The 20,713-nt window shown below is 44.0% G+C and overlaps 1 protein-coding gene across 1 annotated transcript in view; it reads left to right on the top strand.

Moving 5' to 3' along the window:
• Window positions 1-3,361: 3,361 nt before the first annotated feature.
• Window positions 3,362-20,713, top strand: part of LOC130474835 (sodium-coupled monocarboxylate transporter 1-like) — a 39,549-nt gene continuing 22,197 nt past the window's right edge. Inside the window, exons 1-4 of the mRNA XM_056846529.1 lie at window positions 3,362-3,736; window positions 13,877-13,942; window positions 14,996-15,047; window positions 15,883-15,950. Of these exons, the coding sequence (XP_056702507.1) occupies window positions 3,362-3,736; window positions 13,877-13,942; window positions 14,996-15,047; window positions 15,883-15,950 (561 nt within the window). The remainder of the gene's footprint in view (window positions 3,737-13,876; window positions 13,943-14,995; window positions 15,048-15,882; window positions 15,951-20,713) is intronic.

Genomic DNA, 20,713 nt, shown 5'->3' with positions numbered 1-20,713 from the left:
AATTTAGTAATTTCATAGACAATTTGAGTAGGCTTGATGAAGAATATACTTTTAATATAGATGATGAGTAGATTTTAGTATAAAGACTCAGACACCAAATTAAGTAGCAACCCTTATATTTTATTGACAGAAAATGGATATCGCAAAGCTAAGTGGTTTGTCATGTAATCAGTTTACTGACTGACTTAATAGTTATAATGTACTTGTAATCTGCCTTGAATCTCAGCGAGAAAGGCAGACTATAAAAACACACAGACTATAAAAATAGTCTGGATTAAAAGCTATGATTTGGAAAAGGAGAGCAAGACTAAAAGCTGTCCTTTGGGAAAAGAAAGCATATCTATTGCTCTGATATTATACCATGTCTGTCTGGGCAATGCTACTTTAGGGTGCTTTCATATTTTTCTGGCTTCCCTGTCTGTTAATTTAATTTATGATAAATCTAATGCAGGAATACCAGGAGACTTGTTCATTTAATTTTCTGCCACTGTGTTTTTCAGTCAGTTTTTGGCAATAACCTACTGCAGTTTCTCTAAATTTGGATCTACATCAGGTTAGCATTGCTGAATAGCAACAAACTAAGTAACATACCAGACAAATACTATATTTCTTCAACCAATCATATAAATAATACTCGGAGGGCAGTACTCTTGCTTCCACTTGCGTGGCCACTCCTTACTGCCCTTCCATCTATACCCACTGGCATTATCTATATTTCTCAGGGTTACAAATTCTTTACCAATAGGCAGCATGATTCACCACATTCTAAACTTAAATGGCTGAAAATGTGCATCTCCCCTCCTTGCATGAGAGAGTGCCAGCAGCAACGTGCAATCTAGTGTTGCTAACTTGTCCTATGTTAACTCCTCATAGCACTTGACTCATAACAATGCTATGGTATCTACAGACTGTGCAGTGCTGTTGCTTGACTGTTGGTCAGAGTCAGTTTCTACTCAGCAATGCAGACAAACAATGTGTCGCTGAATCTTTGATTTACCCTGGCATAATCAATTGTAAATATAAGTGCTATGGTTGATGGACTGGAGGAAACTGCTCCAAAAGATCTTTTTTTCTTGTGTCAGGGAAGTATAATGTTACAAGGCCTAAGAACCCAGTTTTGTAAACAGTTCTCAGGGCTACCTGGGTGTGGTGGTGATTATTCCATGTTCAAACATACATAGGAAGAGACGTAGAAGTTTAACAACAAAAGGGGAACGTGGGCACCCATTCCTTGGCTTATCTCTTCGCAGCCCCTCACTTACTTTTCATCCAGCTCAGCACTTCTAATATCAGAGCTTGGCTCTTGTGGAAAATTGCCCAGAAAGAGAAGCTGCAGAGCCATAAACTGTGGGCTGGGGAAGGATTATGTGTGCTCTTATACTATTTTCAGTCCCATTCCCTTTCTGTATGATTCAGGAAGTTCTATGTTTAAACACTGCCACTACCATGTCTAGTCTGACCCTCATTTTCTGATCTCAGGTAAATAATAATTTTAAAAAACCCACTGTGCCAGAGGAATGTAAAAACATGTCCAAAGTGCTACTAGTGACGATTACAGGCATTAGTACCATGCCTAGTTTCTACACCACTGTTTTTCTCAGGGATACATACCATCTCTATTTCCCACTGTAATTTAAGCTTGTAGAGACAGGTTGTAATCCAACACAGTGTGCAGTAGATGGAATGTTGTATTTGGAATGTCTGAATCTATGGTCAGCCATAAAATTCACTGGGGAACCTTAGGCTACACTTTCAGCTTTACCTACCTCACAGGGTTGTGAGGATAAGATAGGCTACCTACCTGTACATTAACCTGTGCTTCTTTTGTATAAAGGAAATGATAAAAATGTGATATAAATTAATGTTAGGCACACTTAAGCCCGTTGATTTCAATAAGCTTAAGCCTGATTAATGTTGTGTTGCTTTGTGCCAAGTTTATGCTTTAAAAGAAAATGCTACTTGAACAGAGAATCTAAATAATTTATTAAAACACAGTACAGTTTTGTTTGGATACACTTTTGTTTGAAATAAATGACATTTGAATATTTAGTTTATATAATTGTTTTCAGATCAAATGGCCTTCTGTCCCTTGTTTTCTTTATAAGGTCTTTCAAAGAAGAAAACTTCAGTGAAGTTATATTAATCTGATGCGTAAAAGTACAGATAATACTTGATGGATGTGGTCCTTTAGACTATAACAAAAATAAATTTCCCACTCTATGATTTTTCATCTAGAAGGAACCAGACAAAATGGTTCTGGAGGAATCCATTTGCTAGCCAGATGGAATCCTCCCCGAGGATGTGCTCGGCAATTTAAAAAACGTGTTTTACCTGAAAACCGGACAGGTCAAAATTCCCTTCTAACAGCCGGTTTGCACATGTCTGTGGAATACAGTGGGGCGGGGAGGAGGGATCCTTCACACTTTTGCCTGATAAAACAGGAGTGTTTCGCCCGTGCTCGGCAAGAAGCCCAGGAAAGCTAACAAGATCTCTGCGAGGGAAGGGTGGTAGAGCCTCTGCTTGGCATGCAGAAGGTCCCAGGTTCAATCCCCGGCAACTCCAGTTAAAGAAACTAGGGAAGCAGGTGATGTGAAAGACCTCTACCTGAGACCCTGGAGAGCAGCTGCTGGTCTGAGTAGAAAATACTGACTTTGATGGACCAAAGGTTTGATTCAGTATAAGGCAGCTTCTTGTGTTCATGTTATAGGGCAGGGACTGTGGCTCGGTGGTAGAGCATCTGCTTGGCATGCAGAAGGTCCCAGGTTCAATCCCCGGCATCTCCAATTAAAGGGACTAGGGAAGAAGGTGATGCGAAAGACCTCTGCCTGAGACCCTGAAGAGCCGCTGCCGGTCTGAGTAGAAAATACTGACTTTGATGGACCGAGGGTCTGGTTCAGTATAAGGCAGCGTCATGTGTAAAGTACAACCGAGAGGCGCGGGGAAGAGGACGAAGAAGGCAAGTCAACGCGACCAAAGACTCAAGAGCGCGGAGCAAGGCGAGCCAGTGGAGCGCCGAGCGCCGCCGGAGTTTGCCGAGTGCGCGCGCGCGCGAGCGGGCGGGGCGGCCCGGCCACGAGGCGCGCGGCATTCGAATAACGGATCCGCCTCAGTGGGAGCCGCGTGCTGAGCCGCTGAGGGAGGCGGGAGGCGGCTGTCGGTTGGGCTTGGGGGCGGTGCTCAGAAACGCCGAGAGCGGCGAAAGGGCGGCAAGAGGGCCGGCGGGGCTTCTGTGTGTGTACATACGAAGGGGCCTTTCTGCAACCTCAGCCGCGTCTCCTTGCGGGCGTTGGCCGAGCAAGAACCCGCCCGCAAGGCCGCCCTTGCTGTACCTTTCAGCCCAGCTCTCGATGTAGTGTCGATTATGCCGACGGTTCCCTCCCGATCCTCGGCCTCGAAGACATTGCAGTCCGAGTCCTTCCGCGCGATAGATTATGTGGTCTTCACGGCCATGTTGCTCATCTCCGCGTGCATCGGCATCTACTACGCCTACAAGGGGGTCCACAAATGCCACAAGGACTTCCTGATGGCCGGCCGCAAGCTCTCTTGTGGGCCGGTGGCGCTCTCCCTGACGGCCAGCTTCATGTCGGCGGTGACGGTGCTGGGCACCCCGGCCGAGATCTACCGCTACGGGATCATGTTCGGCCTCTTTGCTCTCTCCTACGTCCTGATGGTGGTCATCACCGCGGAAGTGTACATGCCCATCTACTACCGGCTGAACATCACCAGCGCCTACGAGGTAAGGAGGGGCCTTTCAAGCGCCTCCTCGGCACCAGCGCTGAAGCATCCCTTCCACGCCTGTGCTTCACCTCCCCTCCTCGAGGGGCAGTGGCTTGAAGCCTCGGCGCCTGTCACACAGAAAGGGCCCTGGGACCAGGGTTGCCAACCTCCAGGTACTAGCTGGAGATCTCCCGCTATTACAACTGATCTCCAGCAGATAGAGATCAGTTCCCCATGAGAAAATGGCCGCTTTGGCCATTGGACTCTACAGCATTGAAGTCCCTCCCCTCCCAAACCCCGCCCTCCTGATGCTACCTTAGATTCCATGACGTTGTGGGCCAGAGCTCTTGCGGCCTCTGCGGTTTCCAGGAGAGCTCTTTGGCTTAGGGCTTGGTCAGCTGACTATGGTTCAAAGGCTATCTTGCTGCCATATCCCTTTGAAGGAGGAGACCTGTTTGGTTCCAGACTTGATGACATCTTAGTTGAAACTAAGGATAAGAAAAAGGCTATGCCTAAGTTTATCCGGAATGAAGGAAAAGCCTCTTACCAATCTTCCTTTCGTCCCTTTCGATCATTGCACACCCTGGCGCGCCCTCCTCAGGCTCCGCCCCCAAAACATCCCGCCGGTGGGGAAGAGGGACCTGGCAACCCTACCTGGGAGGTTTCTGGTTAGAACGAGGGGACAGATCTCCTTTTTAAACCGAGCGTCTCACTTTAACCCTAGTGTCAGTTTGACACTCAAACAAAGAAACAACATTAAAGTGGCATTCTTAAGGAAAACCCTGCAGGTTTTATTTATTCAATGTATTGTAGTGTTTGCCCCACTTTTCAGCCAAACATTGGTTTCCAAAGCAGCTCACAGCAAATACACGCATAAATAAAATGTTATTGGGGACGCAGATGGGAAGCCCACAAGCAGGACAGAGCCTCCCCCTATTTTTGGTCCCTAGCATCTGGTACTTAGAGATGCATTGCAGAGAGGACCTTGATAGACCTATCCTGCAGGCCACTTTTAAAGCCATTTTAGCTAGCATTCATTATCACATCATTGGCAGTGGATGTATATAGTATTAGACAGTAAGGTTGCAGTCCTGTGGATTATCTTGGAGTAAGGCTCACTGAACATATTAGATCATTCTAGCTGTATCTGAAGAAATGAGCAGTGACTCGTGAAAGCTCATACCCTGACTGAAATTTTGTTAGTCTTTAAGGTGCTACTGGACTCTTGCTCTTTTCTACTGAACATGTTGGGACTTACTTCTGCGTACGCATGCACAAGATTGAGTAGCATATCTCATTCAATTCAGTGGAATGTATCTTATAAAAAGATGATCACATACAGTCCTTCTGAGAAAGTTCAGTCTTCCAGTAGTAAGGATTCTATGTAAAAAAAAGCCCAGTTACCTTTTTCTCTTTCTCTCATAATACAAGAACTCATGCGCATCCAATAAAGTTGATGGGCAATAGATTCAGGATGAACTAAAAAGAAAGACTCCTTTATTCAACCAGTAATTAAATTATGGGATTAACTGCCAGTGGACATGATGGCTACAAACACGGATGACTTTAAAAAGCGGTTGAAGGGGAAAATACAAACGTATATCCATTTCCCCTTAACATTATTGATCCTCTCTTCGCCCTTTACCCTACATAGAAGACACGCTCCCCTGGTTTATTTCACTTCTTTCCTTATCTCCCTTTTGGAGACCGCTAGTCAGCACTTTCCACCACCACCAGTCTTCATTCAGACCTTTATGTCATCTATGTGTGTGTGTGTGTGTAAAGTGCCGTCAAGTCGCAGCCGACTTATGGCGACCCCTTTTGGGGTTTTCATGGCAAGAGACTAGCAGAGGTGGTTTGCCAGTGCCTTCCTCTGCACAGCAACCCTGGACTTCCTTGGTGGTCTCCCATCCAAATACTAACCAGGGCTGACCCTGCTTAGCTTCCGAGATCTGACGAGATCAGGCTAGCCTGGCCATCTTTTCATTTTCACTTGCTTCTGCCAAACGTGTTCTACATAAAGTTAAGTAAAGTAATATTCACAAAGAGTAGTTAGGAGAAAGTCATATAGATAAGCTAGCTTTTGGTTGCCATTGCCAACGAGCAGGAGCAGATAGTGGCGGGAACCTGCTTGATGCTTATTGGACGTAATAAACTGATGCTGCTGCCTTGCTAACATGTAACTGGTTCTATGCTAATATATTGATGATGTCAACCAACCTATATGTGTTTTGTTCAGACAAAGGAGTTTGTCAGTATCTTGGACTCACTTGAGAACAAGTACTCTACTTTGATCATGATCCAATCTAGACAATGAAGAGCTTGCTTCTACTTTTTAGTCTGGTTGATCATTTTCAGACCCCTCCGGCTGAATCCTAAAATTAAGTTTCTACATTAGGGTTGTACAGATGCACGGAGGGTCGTGGGGCATTCATAGATCCAGACATGTAATCCACTTCGAGAAAATGAAGGCTTTCTCTTCATATCACCCCAAGGCGATTATTCCTGGCTTTGCAATGTGAACAAATTTAGCCATAACCACAGCTATTACTTTTACAAATCTAATACGTGCAAGAAATTCTGCAATTTTAGTAGCATCTTTGCTAATTACTAACAGTATTTTCCACTGCAAATGAAAATTAATATTATGCAAGGATTGAGCTGTAATATTATGTAGAGTTGAAGTCACTTCCAATTATTAACACAGTATTTTCCATTGTGAATTAAATTAATATTATGCATAGTATTATGCAATATTAGAGTTGAAGTTATTGGGTTGCATCCAATCAGCTTTATTTATCTGGATATTTGTACTCTACTTTGCTCCCTAATGGAGGCCTAAAGCAGCTTACCGGTACATATTGTTCTTCCCTCCTCCATTTTATCTTCACAACAAACCTGTGAGGTATGTTAGGCTGAGAGAAAATTACTGGCCCAAAGTTGACCAGTGAGCTTTCATGGCAGAGTGGGGATTTGGATCTGGGTTTCCCAGATCTTAGTCTGAAATTTTAACAACTACACCACTGTAGCTTTCTACTGGTTGTTCCATTTAGCCACCAAAACCAGCCTATGCTCAGGAACATAATTTGATAGAGGAAGTTGGGTGGGACTAATGTGTTGCGAGATATACGTATGCTTCTCTTGATGAGACTTCTAATATAGAAAAAAAGTCAAGTGTAAAAAATGCTTTCCCCTACTGCTATTTTCTGGGCCTAATTCTTTCTTACATCCTGTTTGCTGTGTTGAAGAAAATAAAGTCATGATACAGCCCCCCCCCTCCGCTGCCAACAAGTAGTAGTTTGAAAGGGACTGTTCTCCCCCTGATCTCGGAGGACATCTGTATCAGTGGGTGCTTTCCATCCTATGCTCAGGGAGAGGCAGGATCTAAAATCTTTCTTCCTGTCCCCTGGGCTAGGACCACCCACTGATTTCCAGTTCTCCTCCTGCCTCAGAGGGAGTAGCAGTGTTAGTCATTAGCTCTTAGCAAACTTTTTCTTCTTGGAATTTTTCCTACTTATTTCTTTTAATATTCTATTATTCTATTATTCTTTTGCTTAGTCTCGTCAGCCCTCCTCTTAATTTTTAATCTTTGCCCCCCTCCTTCCCCCCTCTTACCTCCTCCCTTCCCCACCCTCCCTGCTGGAGGCTATGGCGACTGAGAGTGAGAGAGGGAGCGAAGAGCTTATGTTGGGGGACGAAGAACAAGTCGCTAGGCTCCTCTCGCCCCGACTGCCCCCGGCCGCAAAAAACCGTGGCGAGGAGGATCACCCAACGAGAAGCCGTGGTGAAGAAGATCGGGCTTCAAAGAGCCGTGCCGAAGAGGATCGGGCTTCAAAGAGCCGCCCCGACCAAGATCAGGTTTCAAAGAGCCGTGGTGAAGACAGTCAGGCTGGGAGACTCAATGCAGGCGTGGCTGCTTATAAGCGGGACTCCCAGCCGAGTGGCAGCAAAAAAAGAACGCGCGAGAAGACAATATGGCCGCCGCAACTCCCCTTTCGGCCCCTAGGGGTTACGAGGGCGAGACTGGCCCCTGTACTGCCGGCTCCAGTGGAGATCAAGAGACAGGGACCCATTCCGGTAATGTAGAAGCCTTTTCTTTGCCCCTTCAGTCGGGAAGTGTGGGTGAACGCAGTATGTTAGACCTAATGAGACAAGCCCTCAGAGAGGAGTTTGCCTGCTTTAGTGAGCTGATCAACAGAAACTTGCCTAGTTCCAGGGCTTCCTCCCTGGCGACCATTTTTTTTCCCATTCTGCAATGGATATGGAGGGGGAGGAGAGTGAGACTGGCCGTGCCTGGTTAACTAGGGTGGCCAGGAAGGCTCCATTACATTCAACAAGCAGAGGCAGATCCCCATCCCCCTCCTCTGAAAGTGAAAGAGAAGAAGGGAAGTTTTCTTCTGGAGAAGAGAATAAAGGAAAGGATCCCCAGGGCCAAGACCAACAGTCTCGTCTGTTTGCTGGAGAGGATTATCAGGCCCTGCTGGCTAAAGTTATTGCTGCACTAGATCTTCATGAAGATGAAGAGACGGAGGCAGCTAAGAGCAAATCTAAGTTTAGAGGCACCAAAGAGTTTTTTTGCCAGAATTAAAACTCATTCTAACACAGTGCCATTTCCAGAATATTTTGAGGATTTGCTAAAAGATGAATGGGATAAGCCTCTCAATAATAAGCAGTTTCCAGCTGCAGTTAAAAAGATGTACTCTCTAGAGCCAAGGACTATGAGTCTTCTACAGACTCCTCTAGTTGAAGCCTCTGTGGCTGCCCTGCAGGTCTTCTGTCTGAGGACAGGGCTGGGAATATTAGAGACCCATTAGATAGAAAGGCGGTCTACATTGGTAAGAGAGCCCACGAGGCCTCTGCTTTATCAATTCAAGCGTCAGCCACTGCGGCCTTAATCACTAGAGCGTCTATAATGTGGGTCAGAAAACTAATCAATTTGGTTCCACAGGACAACAAGAGAGTTCTGCATGGTCTGCATCGTGTATCAAGAGCTATGAACTTTCTCGCTGATGCTACCTTAGATTCCATGACGTTGTCGGCCAGAGCTCTTGCGGCCTCTGCGGTTTCCAGGAGAGCTCTTTGGCTTAGGGCTTGGTCAGCTGACTATGGTTCAAAGGCTATCCTGCTGGGATATCCCTTTGAAGGAGGAGACCTGTTTGGTTCCAGACTTGATGACATCTTAATTGAAACTAAGGATAAGAAAAAGGCTATGCCTAAGTTTATCCGGAAAGAAGGAAAAGCCTCTTACCAATCTTCCTTTCGTCCCTTTCGATCATTGCACACCCTGGCGCGACCTAGAGGGGACGGCAGAAGAGGCAACTGGTCTTTGGGAAGGGGCTCCTTCCGAAAGAACTTCAGGTTCAACAAGGGTTCCCAGTTCCACCAGAACTCAGATAAACCTGGCATATTCTCCGATAAGCCTGGAAAGCAATGACTACCTATTCAGTCTGGTGAGGGGGAGACTTTGGTTCTTTGCAAGAGTTTAGGCCTGATTTAACCAGACTCTTGGGTCCAGAGAATACTCCACGAGGGTTACTCTCTGGAATTTTGGAAGATTCCATCAGACCGATTCATAGTTTCCTTCACTTCATTGAAGCCAGACAAAATTTTAAGAACACAATCAGCCATAGATCGTCTTCTGGAAATCAGGGCGATCGAACCAGTGCCACCCTTGGAGCAGTGCACAGGGGTATACTCCATATTCTTCACTGTGCCAAAAAGAAATGGAGATTGGTGAGCCATTTTGAACTTACAACACGTCAACAAGTTCATTCAGTTCAAACGCTTCAGGATGGAAACACTGCTCTTGATCATCGAAGCACTACGCCCACAATCATAGCTGACATCCATAGACCTGACCGAAGCATATTTGCACATTCTGATTCAGTCAGGACACCGCAGGTTCTTGCGATTTGCTCACAATCAACAGCATTTTCAATTTCAGCCCCCCCCCTTCGGGCTAACTTTAGCCCCCCGGGTCTTCACGAAGGTGCTGGTGACTCTCATGGCACTCCTGAGAGAGAAGGGGATACACGTATTCCCCTATCGATGACATCCTAGTGAGCACCCCGTCAGAACAGCTGTCAGTCCAACACACCAGTGTCGTACTTCGAACTCTGGAGAGTCATGGGTTCCTTGTAAATTTGAACAAGAGCAAACTTTGCCCACCAAGAACGATTACCCACCTGGGGGTAATTATCGACACGAATCAAAACATGATTTTCCTACCACCGGACAAGATCTCCACCATCTCAGCTCTAGCGAGAAAAGCCATATTAACCAAGTCAATAGGCCTGTTCACCTTAGTCAGACTTCAGGGCCTCATGGTGGCCTGCATCGGATCAGTGCCATGGGCATGCTTTCACATGCGGGGACTACAACGGTTTCTGAAGCCCTTTCAGTTACAGATAATCCACAAGAGGGATGTCGGCGTCACCATCTCTCGTCCAGCGAGAGTCAGCCTCAAAAGGTGGACGATTGCTTCCAACCTATCCAAGGGACAGACTTATCTTCCAACCTTCACGACCCAGATCTTTACAGATGCCAGTCTGGAAGTATGGGGAGCAACCTTTTGTCACCGCATCACTCATGGTCGCTGGAACCAGTCGGAAAGGAAGATGCATATAAACAGGTTGGAACTTCGAGCCATCAGAAAAGCCCTTCTAGAGTTCCAACTGTTCAAAGTAAATCATCACGTCTTGCTGAGAACGGACAACATATCGGCAAAGGCCCACATCAACAAGGAAGGAGGGTCTCGTTCCTCCTCCCTGCACGCAGAGGCGGTGGGCCATACTAAGCTGGGCAGAAAAACATCTGGCCTCGCTCAGGGCAGAGCACATCAAGGGAGAGATGAACACACAAGCAGACTGGCTCAGCCGTCAACAAGTAGTCGAAGCAGAATGGGCATTAAAGAGAGAAATCTTCCTGCAGACAGTGGAAAGGTTTGGGCAACAGCTTGTAGACATATTTGCCTCGCACAAGAATCACCAAACACCGAGGTTTCTGTCGAAGTTTTACCATCAGAGGGCCGAGGCGGTGGATGCCCTGGAGTCCCCATGGCCTCAAGGTCTGTTGTACGCCTTTCATAGAATCATAGAGTTGGAAGGGACCACCAGGGCCATCAAGTCCAACCCCCTGCACAATGCAGGAAATTCACAACCCCCTCCACACCCCTAGTGACCAGAAGATGGCCAAGATGCCCTCCCTCTCATCATCTGCCTAAGGTCACAGAATCAGCATTGCTGACAGATGGTCATCTAACCTCTTCTTAAAAACCTCCAGGGAAGGAGAGCTTACCACCTCCTGAGGAAGCCTGTTCCACTGAGGAACCGCTCAAACTGTTAGAAAATTCTTCCTAATGTCTAGACGGAAACTCTTGATTTAATTTCAACCCGTTGGTTCTGGTCCGACCTTCTTGAGCAACAGAAAACAACTCGGCACCCTCCTCTATATGACAGCCCTTCAAGTACTTGAAGATGGTTATCATATCCCCTCTCAGTCTTCTCCTCTTCAGGCTAAACATACCCAGCTCCTTCAACCTTTCCTCATAGGACTTGGTCTCCAGACCCCCCACCATCTTTGTTGCCCTCCTTTGGACACGTTCCAGCTTGTCTACATCTTTCTTAAATTGTGGTGACCAAAACTGAACACCGTACTCTAGTTGAGGTCTAACCAGAGCAGAGTAAAGCGATACCATCACTTGGCGTGATCTGAACACTATAGTTCTGTTGATGCAGCCCAAGACTACGTTTGCCTTTTTAGTTACCGCATCACACTGCTGATTCATGTTCAGTGTTTGGTCTACTAAGACCCCAAGATCCTTTTCACACACCCTACTGCTCAAACAAGTCTCCCCTATCCTACAATTATGCCTTTGATTTTTCCTACCTAGATGCAGAACTTTGTTGAAATGCATTTTATTGGTTTTAGCCCAATTCTGCAGCCTGTCAAGATCATCCTGTATCCTGGCTCTGTCCTCTACCGTATGTGCTACCCTTCCCAATTTAGTATCATCTGCAAATTTAGTAAGCATCCCCTCTATTCCTTCATCCAAATCATTTATAAAGATGTTGAACAACACAGGGCCCAGCAGAGATCCTTGAGGAACTCCACTAGTCACTTCTCTCCAAGTGGATGAGGAACCATTAACTAGCACTCTTTGGGTTCAATCTGTCAACCAGTTGCAGATCCACCTAACAGTAATAGGATCTAACCCACATTTTCCCAATTTGACAACTAGAATACTATGTGGAACTTTATCAAAAGCCTTACTGAAATCTAGATAAACTATGTCTACAGCATTCCCCTGATCCAGCAAGGTAGTAACTTTCTCAAAAAAGGAGATAAGATTAGTCTGACATGACTTATTCTTGAGAAACCCGTGCTGGCTCTTAGTGATCAGATCCAGCCTTTCTAAATGCTCAAGGATGGACTGTTTGATGATTTGTTCGAACACTTTTCCTGGTGTAGAAGTCAAGCTGATGGGTCGGTAGTTACCCGGATCCTCCTTTTCCCCTTCTTGAAGATGGGGACAACATTTGCCCGCCTCCAATCTTCTGGCACCTCACCTGTTTGCCAAGACTTTTCAAAAATTATGGACAGAGGTTCCGAAATTACATCTGCAAGTTCTTTGAGTGCCCTTGGATGCAATTCATCTGGCCCAGAGGATTTTGTTTCATTTAAAGAAACCAGGATGAAAGCCCTATTCCTAGTAGCGGTGACCTCGGCTAGGAGGGTTTCAGAGCTAGGTGCACTTTCAGCCAGAAAGAGTTTATGTGTGTTCCACGCTGACAAGGTCGTCCTACGTACCGATCCAACCTTCAAACCTACGGTAAACTCCAGCAGGAACTCCACCTACCTTCATTTTGTCCCAGACCGTCTCATCCAAAGAAAAAAAGCTGGAACACCTTAGATATGAAAAGAGTCTTAAGTATCTATCTGCGTAGCACAGAGTCCTTTCGTTGTTCTGAATCCCTATTCATATTGGTCTCTCCACCCAATAAAGGATGTAAGATGTCCAATTTGTCTATCAGCTAGTGCATTCGCTAGTGCATTCAGGTCTGCTATCAATACTGCAAGATTCTGGTGCCACATTCAGTGCGCAGTGCAGCTACATCAGCAGCCTTTGATAGACAAGCATCCGTGGAGGAAATTTGCAAGGCTGCGACCTGGTCCAGCCCTTCTACATTTGTTAGGCATTATAAGATAGATTTCTTCTCGTCAGTTGATGCAGCCTTCGGGAGAAGAGTCCTTCAACACATGGCTTCAGATGAGTAATTCTGGATCCCACTCGATGAACTCAGTTTTTGAACATCCCGCTGATACAGATGTCCTCCGAGATCAGGGGGGGAACGGAACCTTGGCTTACCTGTGAAGGTTCCTTCTACCCTGATGGAGGAGGACATCTGGCCCTCCTGGGGTGAAGACTAGCATCGGTGATAAGATCTACACTAAAGAACAGAACTCTACATGATTACAGAAGGAAGAAATCAATTTCCTTCTTCCTCTTTCCCCATTGTTGTCAAATGGTTGTTACTGTTACTAATTACTCTCTAGTTTTTGTCGTTCCAGAGACTTTTCTTCCCTATTCAAAAAAATAATAATTATATATAGTTAGTTAATTAACTGCTTTGGAAGTCCTCGAACTGGAAATCATTGGGCGGTCCTAGCCCAGGGGACAGGAAGAAAGATTTTAGATCCTGCCTCTCCCTGAGCATAGGATGGAAAGCACCCGCTTATACAGATGTCCTCCTCCATCAGGGTAGAAGGAACCTTCACAGGTAAGCCAAGGTTCCGTTTATACTAGAAAAACAGTGAATGGAGAAATGACTAAAGAGCTCCTCCATGCTGCTTCCCCATTTCAGTTTGTTGCCTCCAAATGGTTGTACATAGATTTGTTTTTGTGGGGAGATCGATCGTGGATTTCTCAGTGAAAGATGTGAAGTTAGTCCTCAGCAATCATGCAGAGGGTTGCAGTCAAGCAGCCTGAGCCTCTGGATGATTACTCCCAAATGAAGGGGTATAAAATTACAGCCATCAGCAGCAGCATTTTAATTTTTTTAGAAAAGTTGTGTCAATATTATTCCTATAAGTCTGGCATATTTGTGTGTGTGTGTGTAAGTATCCTTAACGTATAAAAATAATGTATTTCTTTTTGTAGTATTTGGAGCTTCGATTTAATAAATACATGCGTCTGACTGGAACGACGATGTTTGTGATACTAACGGCAAGTAAAGCACGAAAGCTATTGAGTAGCTGTCATTTAATCTGTTTGTAAATGAGAGTTTCATCTTCAAGTTTGCTTATAAAATATACTAAATATTAACTTCAATGTCAAACCTAAACCTATTCTTACCCTGGTCTAGTTCTATTAATACCAGTGGTATTAAAGTAATAGAATCATAGAGCTGGAAGGGACCACCAGGGTCATCTAGTCTAACTGCCTGCACAATCCAGAAAATTCACAACTACCGCCCCCCACACCCCAGAAGGTTTTGGTCCAACCTTCTGGGGCAACAGAAAACAACTCTGCACCAATCTCTATATGACAGACCTTCAAGTACTTGAAGATAGTTATCATATCACCTCTCAGTTGTCTCCTCTCCAGGCTAAACATACCAAGCTCCTTCCTCAGAGGACTTGGCCTCCAGACCCCTCACCATCTTCGTTGCCCTCCTGTGGACACGTTCTAGCTTGTCTACATCCTTCTTAAATTGTGCCCAAAACAGAACACAATACTCTAGGTGAGGTCTAACCAGAGCTGAGTAAAGTGATACCTGAGGTCTAATCAGAGCAAAGTGATACCATCACTTTGTTTGATCGGGACACTATATTTCTTTTGATACAGCCCAAAACCACATTACATTGCTTATTGGATGTCCCATCCTATTGATTGTATTGACTTACCCTGTTTAATCTGCATTGAGTCTCAGTGAGAAAGGTTGACTATAAATAATGTGAATCAATCAGTCAATTGGCCTCCTCATTTTGTGGATTTTGAGCATTTGGGTCATTACCAGGGGTGCTACTTAGTTTTTATTATTATTGTTTGTTCAATGTAATATGCCCTTTTGTTACATTATGGCTAATTTTCAGGGCAGTTCTATCCAGTCTAACCTGATCGAAATCAGTGGGCCTAGATTGTAGTAGCACTGCTGTGTACATTCTTAATTTGCTTTTCAGTTCTGCTCTAAAAAGAGCCTATGAAGTTTAAGTGCTAGCTAACTCTTGCTATCATGACCAGTTTTTTACATATATGTTTATTTTTGTACTTCCCCAGATATTATATACTGGAATTGTTATATATTCTCCATCCCTGGCTCTGAATCAAGGTAATGTAAACATGTTCTACTGTTTAACACTGTTACTTTTTAAAAAAGCAGAAAATATATTTTCAAAGAAAGGAAAACACTGATAATATGACAATTATGGTAGTTGAAAAAAGTATGACTTGTTTAAGAGGTTTGCTGGTAAGACATGCCTGATAGCTATTAAGAATTTTAGAAGTATATGAAAAAATTGATTTAAATTTGGCTTCAGTGACTTATTAAAGCATTTATATTCCACCTTTCCACATAGTTCAAGGAGGCTTACAACACATAACTAAAACATCAGTGACAAACACCAGTAACACACAGTTTATATTGTTTTCTTGAATTCAGTGTTCTGATTTATCTTCTTGTAATTTTTTTATAATTTAAAAAACTTTTGTAAAGAGAGGGAAAGGGAAAATAATTGTGTTTTCATATAAGCCCAAACTCATCAGATCTTGGAAGCTAAGCAGGTTTGGCCCTGATAAGTGAGACCACCCAGAACACAGAGAACACAGAGCAACACAGAGGCAGGCAATGGCAAACCACCTCTGAACGTCTCTTGCCTTGAAAACCCTTAGGGATTGCACCATAAGTTGGCTGCGACTTGACAGAAAAAAATAACCCTGCCTTGGGCTGAGCACCATTAGAGCTCTAAAGGCCCAGCTGAGGAGAGCCTCTAGCAACTTTGCACCTTATTTATGATCTTCTGGCATCATGATTATTCCTTCTAAAGTATTCTTCTGAAATATGTTTGCTATTCACCTTTGTATTTTTTAAAATTTCTTGTTATAGTAGTTATAGATTTCAGATTTACAAATATGATGATGGTCACTTTTTGATATGCATTTTTCAGTTACAGGATTTCAGTTGTGGGGATCTGTTATTGCAACAGGAATAGTCTGTACTTTCTATTGCACACTGGTATGTTAACAGCTCATTAAAAAAACTAGTCTTCTGAACTTTTTCCTATTGTAAAATAATCTGGAAACTGTTTTAGTGCTAACATTCAATTGAGGTATAACACCCTATGACCACCCCCTTGATTTTCATATCTGCATTACATACTTACATTGATTATATACCATCTCTGTTAGAGATCCCTAACTCCTTTTCATGGAACTGCAGTTCCCTGGGAAGGAGATATGGCTGCTAAACCACCAGTCTCCCAGCTGTTCCCTTCTAGTTACATAGAGAAGCCTAAAATATGTTAGGAGAAGTCTGTGTATGTGTGTCCCTTTCTCATATAAAATATGGGGGAGATGATAGCTCGTGGGTTCAAACACCTGAAGTGTTTCAGAGTTGTTGGAAAATTTCTCTTTTACGGACTTCCCCCCTGTTCAGCTAGACAGTTGTGTTTTTCTGCAGGGATTCTGACATATTGTTTAGAATTGCTATATCTAATAGTATGAAATCTGGCCTTATGTTAATGGTGAAAGCAGCACAGTGGCCACCAACAGACAAGGCAGGGGTAAATGCCTACTTGGGTATGCAGAAAAAATGTGATTTTGTGTCATATTCTTGGGCACCCTCAGTTTGGGGCAAAAAAGGGTAATCCTAATGGGGGCAGTGGCACAGTTGCAGACCCCCACAAGGGCAACTAAGGAGCAGATAGGATAAATGACTGCAAACGCTAGCCTCCTCTGGAAGAAAGGTCTCCTCTGGTGCAGTAGAGGTCTCTTTGGTAGAAAGGACCTCCTCAGAAGTAAGCTGGGGTAGTCAGGAACTGGGTGTAGACAGGAGGAGGCAGATAAAAGGTCCCAACAGGAGGAGGTAGGGGAGGAATTAGCAGGTTGGGTAGGACAGTGGCCAACAAGACCCAGGGTCTCTGTAATCTCAAGAGACCAGACTTTCCCTGGGACCAGAGACACACCATTTTTGGCCAGAAATACAGCAGGCTGCACTACTAGGAATGCTGGCAGTCTACCTATCTCAGGGCTTAACCTTACAAGCAGCTAAAGGATGTGGGAAAAGACCCATTCCTGCAAGTAGACCTGGATCCTGGGCTGAAGCAGATGGAGGTAGTGACTGATGAATTGGTCTCATAAGCTGGAATTCCCTGGTTTCAGCTAGGCCTTGGTGAAGTAGGTGGAAGATGGGATATCCCAAGAGGGAAATATGGTTGTCACGTGCCTTAAGAAAAAGTGCCCTGTCTCTTTAATAAAGCCTTAATGGGATGTTATTTATCAGGTGATGTCTTTCTTGTGCTTCCAGCAGATCCCAGGGATCTGTGGAAACTGAACAGGTCGCTGGAAGTAGAGTTGAGGTGGATGAGCACTAACAAACTGAAGCTTAATCCCAACTGAACAGAGGTGCTGATCATGGGGGGATGGCTTGACCCAGGAATTGGGATATCTCCTGTTCTGGATTGGGCTGTACTCTCCCTGAACGAGCAGGTGTGTAGCTTGAGGGTGGGCTGAACCTAGGCCTCCTGTTGAATAAACAGGTGGCAGCAGTATCAGGGATGCTTTTTACCAGGTTCAGCTCTTCCAGGGCAGGAGAGATTTTACCACTGTGGTAACAGCTGGACTACATTACAGCAATGCTTTCTATTTGGGGCTGCCTTTGAAGACTGTCCAGAAACTACAGTTGGTATATAATGCTGTGGCCAGAATGTTGACTGGAGTTGGTCATAGGGACCATATCCCTCCAGTCTTGTTTCTTCTACCCTGGCTCCCAGTTTGCTTCTCGGTCCAGTTAAGGTGTTAAAGCCCTGTACGGCTTGGGGCTAGCATACTTTATGGACTACCTACTCCTATGAATCTACCCACCTACACTGGTCATCCTTTGTGGCCCTGCTTCAGGTGCTCCTACCATCTGAGGGTACACAAGTGACAATCTGAGAAAGGTCCTTCTTGGTTGTGGTTCTGAAACTTTGGAATTCCATCCCCAGGGATATTCACCTGTCTTGCTGTATTGTATTCCACCAGCGAGTGAAGACTTTTTGCTTTGTTTGGCATGCCCACACTAACTCTTACTGGTTTTCCTCCCTGGTCGTGTTGTTATGTGTGCTTATATGTTTTATTGAATTGTTTAAACATTTTATATACACAAATTGTAAATATTGTTGGTTCTTGTAGGTTATCCGGGTTGTGTAACCGTGGTCTTGGAATTTTCTTTCCTGACGTTTCGCCAGCAACTGTGGCAGGCATCTTCAGAGTAGTAACACTGAAGGACAGTGTCTCTCAGTGTCAAGGGTGTAGGAAGAGTAATATATAGTCAGAAAGGGTTGGGTTTGAGCGGAGTATTGTCCTGCAAAAGTATTGTCCTGTAAGTATCAAGATAATGTGCTAATGAGGGTATGGTATGTTAATATGGAACCATTGTATTCTGAAGTGATCTGTTAATGTGTGTAATCCAAAGCTAATCTGTATGGCTATTGTTGAATGTTGTCTTTGTCTGGAGGTTTTTCAGGGCAGGAAGCCAAGCCTTATTCATTCTTAAACTCTCCTCTTTTCTGTTAAAGTTGTGCTGATGTTTATGAATTTCAATGGCTTCTCTGTGCAATCTGACAAAATAGTTGGTAGAATTGTCCAGTCTTTCAGTGTCTTGGAATAAGACCCTGTGTCCTGTTTGTGTCAGTCCATGTTCAGCCACTGCTGATTTCTCAGGTTGGCCAAGTCTGCAGTATCTTTCATGTTCTTTTATCCTTGTTTGTATGCTGCGTTTTGTGGTCCCGATGTAAACTTCTCCACAGCTGCAAGGTATACGATATACTCCTGCAGAGGTGAGGGGGTCTCTTTTGTCTTTTGCTGATCGTAGCATTTGTTGTATTTTCTTGGTGGGTTTAAACACTGTTTGTAGGTTATGTTTTTTCAAAAGTTTCTCCATCCTATCAGTGACTCCTTTAATAAATGGCAAGAATACCTTTCCTATGGGAGACTGTTTTTCTTGAGTTTTCTGATTTTTGTTTGGTTTAATGGCCCTTCTGATTTCATTCTTGGAGTAGCCGTTTGCTAGCAGTGCGTGATTTAGATGATTAGTTTCTTCCTTGAGAAACTGTGGTTCACAGATCCGTCTTGCACGGTCCATTAATGTTTTGATTATTCCTCTTTTCTGTCGGGGGTGGTGGTTGGAGTTTTTGTGTAAGTAGCGATCTGTGTGAGTTGGTTTCCGGTAGACCTTGTGACCTAACTGAAGGTTTGTTTTACGGATGACAAGGGTATCAAGAAATGGGAGTTTACCCTCAATTTCCTTTTCCATGGTAAACTGAATGTTTGGATGGATATTATTAAGATGGTTTAGAAAGTCCATTAATTTTTCTTCACCATGGCTCCAAATGGTAAATGTATCATCTACGAACCTGAACCAGACTGTAGGTTTGTAAGGTGCTGATTCTAATGCTGTCTTTTCAAAATATTCCATGTAAAAGTTTGCTATTACTGGACTGAGTGGACTTCCCATAGCTACTCCATCAATCTGTTCATAAAATTCTTGATCCCATAGGAAATAACTTGTTGTCAAACAATGGTGAAATAAGGTTGTTATATCTTCTGGAAAAATCTGGTTAATCAATGAGATTGTGTCTTTGGTGAAGAAAAATTAATGGACTTTCTAAACCATCTTAATAATATCCATCCAAACATTCAGTTTACCATGGAAAAGGAAATTGAGGGTAAACTCCCATTTCTTGATACCCTTGTCATCCGTAAAACAAACCTTCAGTTAGGTCACAAGGTCTACCGGAAACCAACTCACACAGATCGCTACTTACACAAAAACTCCAACCACCACCCCCGACAGAAAAGAGGAATAATCAAAACATTAATGGACCGTGCAAGACGGATCTGTGAACCACAGTTTCTCAAGGAAGAAACTAATCATCTAAATCACGCACTGCTAGCAAACGGCTACTCCAAGAATGAAATCAGAAGGGCCATTAAACCAAACAAAAATCAGAAAACTCAAGAAAAACAGTCTCCCATAGGAAAGGTATTCTTGCCATTTATTAAAGGAGTCACTGATAGGATGGAGAAACTTTTGAAAAAACATAACCTACAAACAGTGTTTAAACCCACCAAGAAAATACAACAAATGCTACGATCAGCAAAGGACAAAAGAGACCCCCTCACCTCTGCAGGAGTATATCGTATACCTTGCAGCTGTGGAGAAGTTTACATCGGGACCACAAAACGCAGCATACAAACAAGGATAAAAGAACATGAAAGATACTGCAGACTTGGCCAACCTGAGAAATCAGCAGTGGCTGAACATGGACTGACACAAACAGGACACAGGGTCTTATTCCAAGACACTGAAAGACTGGACAATTCTACCAACTATTTTGTCAGATTGCACAGAGAAGCCATTGAAATTCATAAACATCTGCACAACTTTAACAGAAAAGAGGAGAGTTTAAGAATGAATAAGGCTTGGCTTCCTGCCCTGAAAAACCTCCAGACAAAGACAACATTCAACAATAGCCATACAGATTAGCTTTGGATTACACACATTAACAGATCACTTCAGGATACAATGGTTCCATATTAACATACCATACCCTCATTAGCACATTATCTTGATACTTACAGGACAATACTTTTGCAGGACAATACTCCGCTCAAACCCAACCCTTTCTGACTATATATTACTCTTCCTACACCCTTGACACTGAGAGACACTGTCCTTCAGTGTTACTACTCTGAAGATGCCTGCCACAGTTGCTGGCGAAACGTCAGGAAAGAAAA

This window comes from Euleptes europaea, chromosome 3, assembly GCF_029931775.1.
Source record: "Euleptes europaea isolate rEulEur1 chromosome 3, rEulEur1.hap1, whole genome shotgun sequence".
Classification (NCBI taxonomy): Eukaryota; Metazoa; Chordata; class Lepidosauria; order Squamata; family Sphaerodactylidae; genus Euleptes; species Euleptes europaea.
This window is presented reverse-complemented; position numbering and strand designations above follow the sequence as displayed.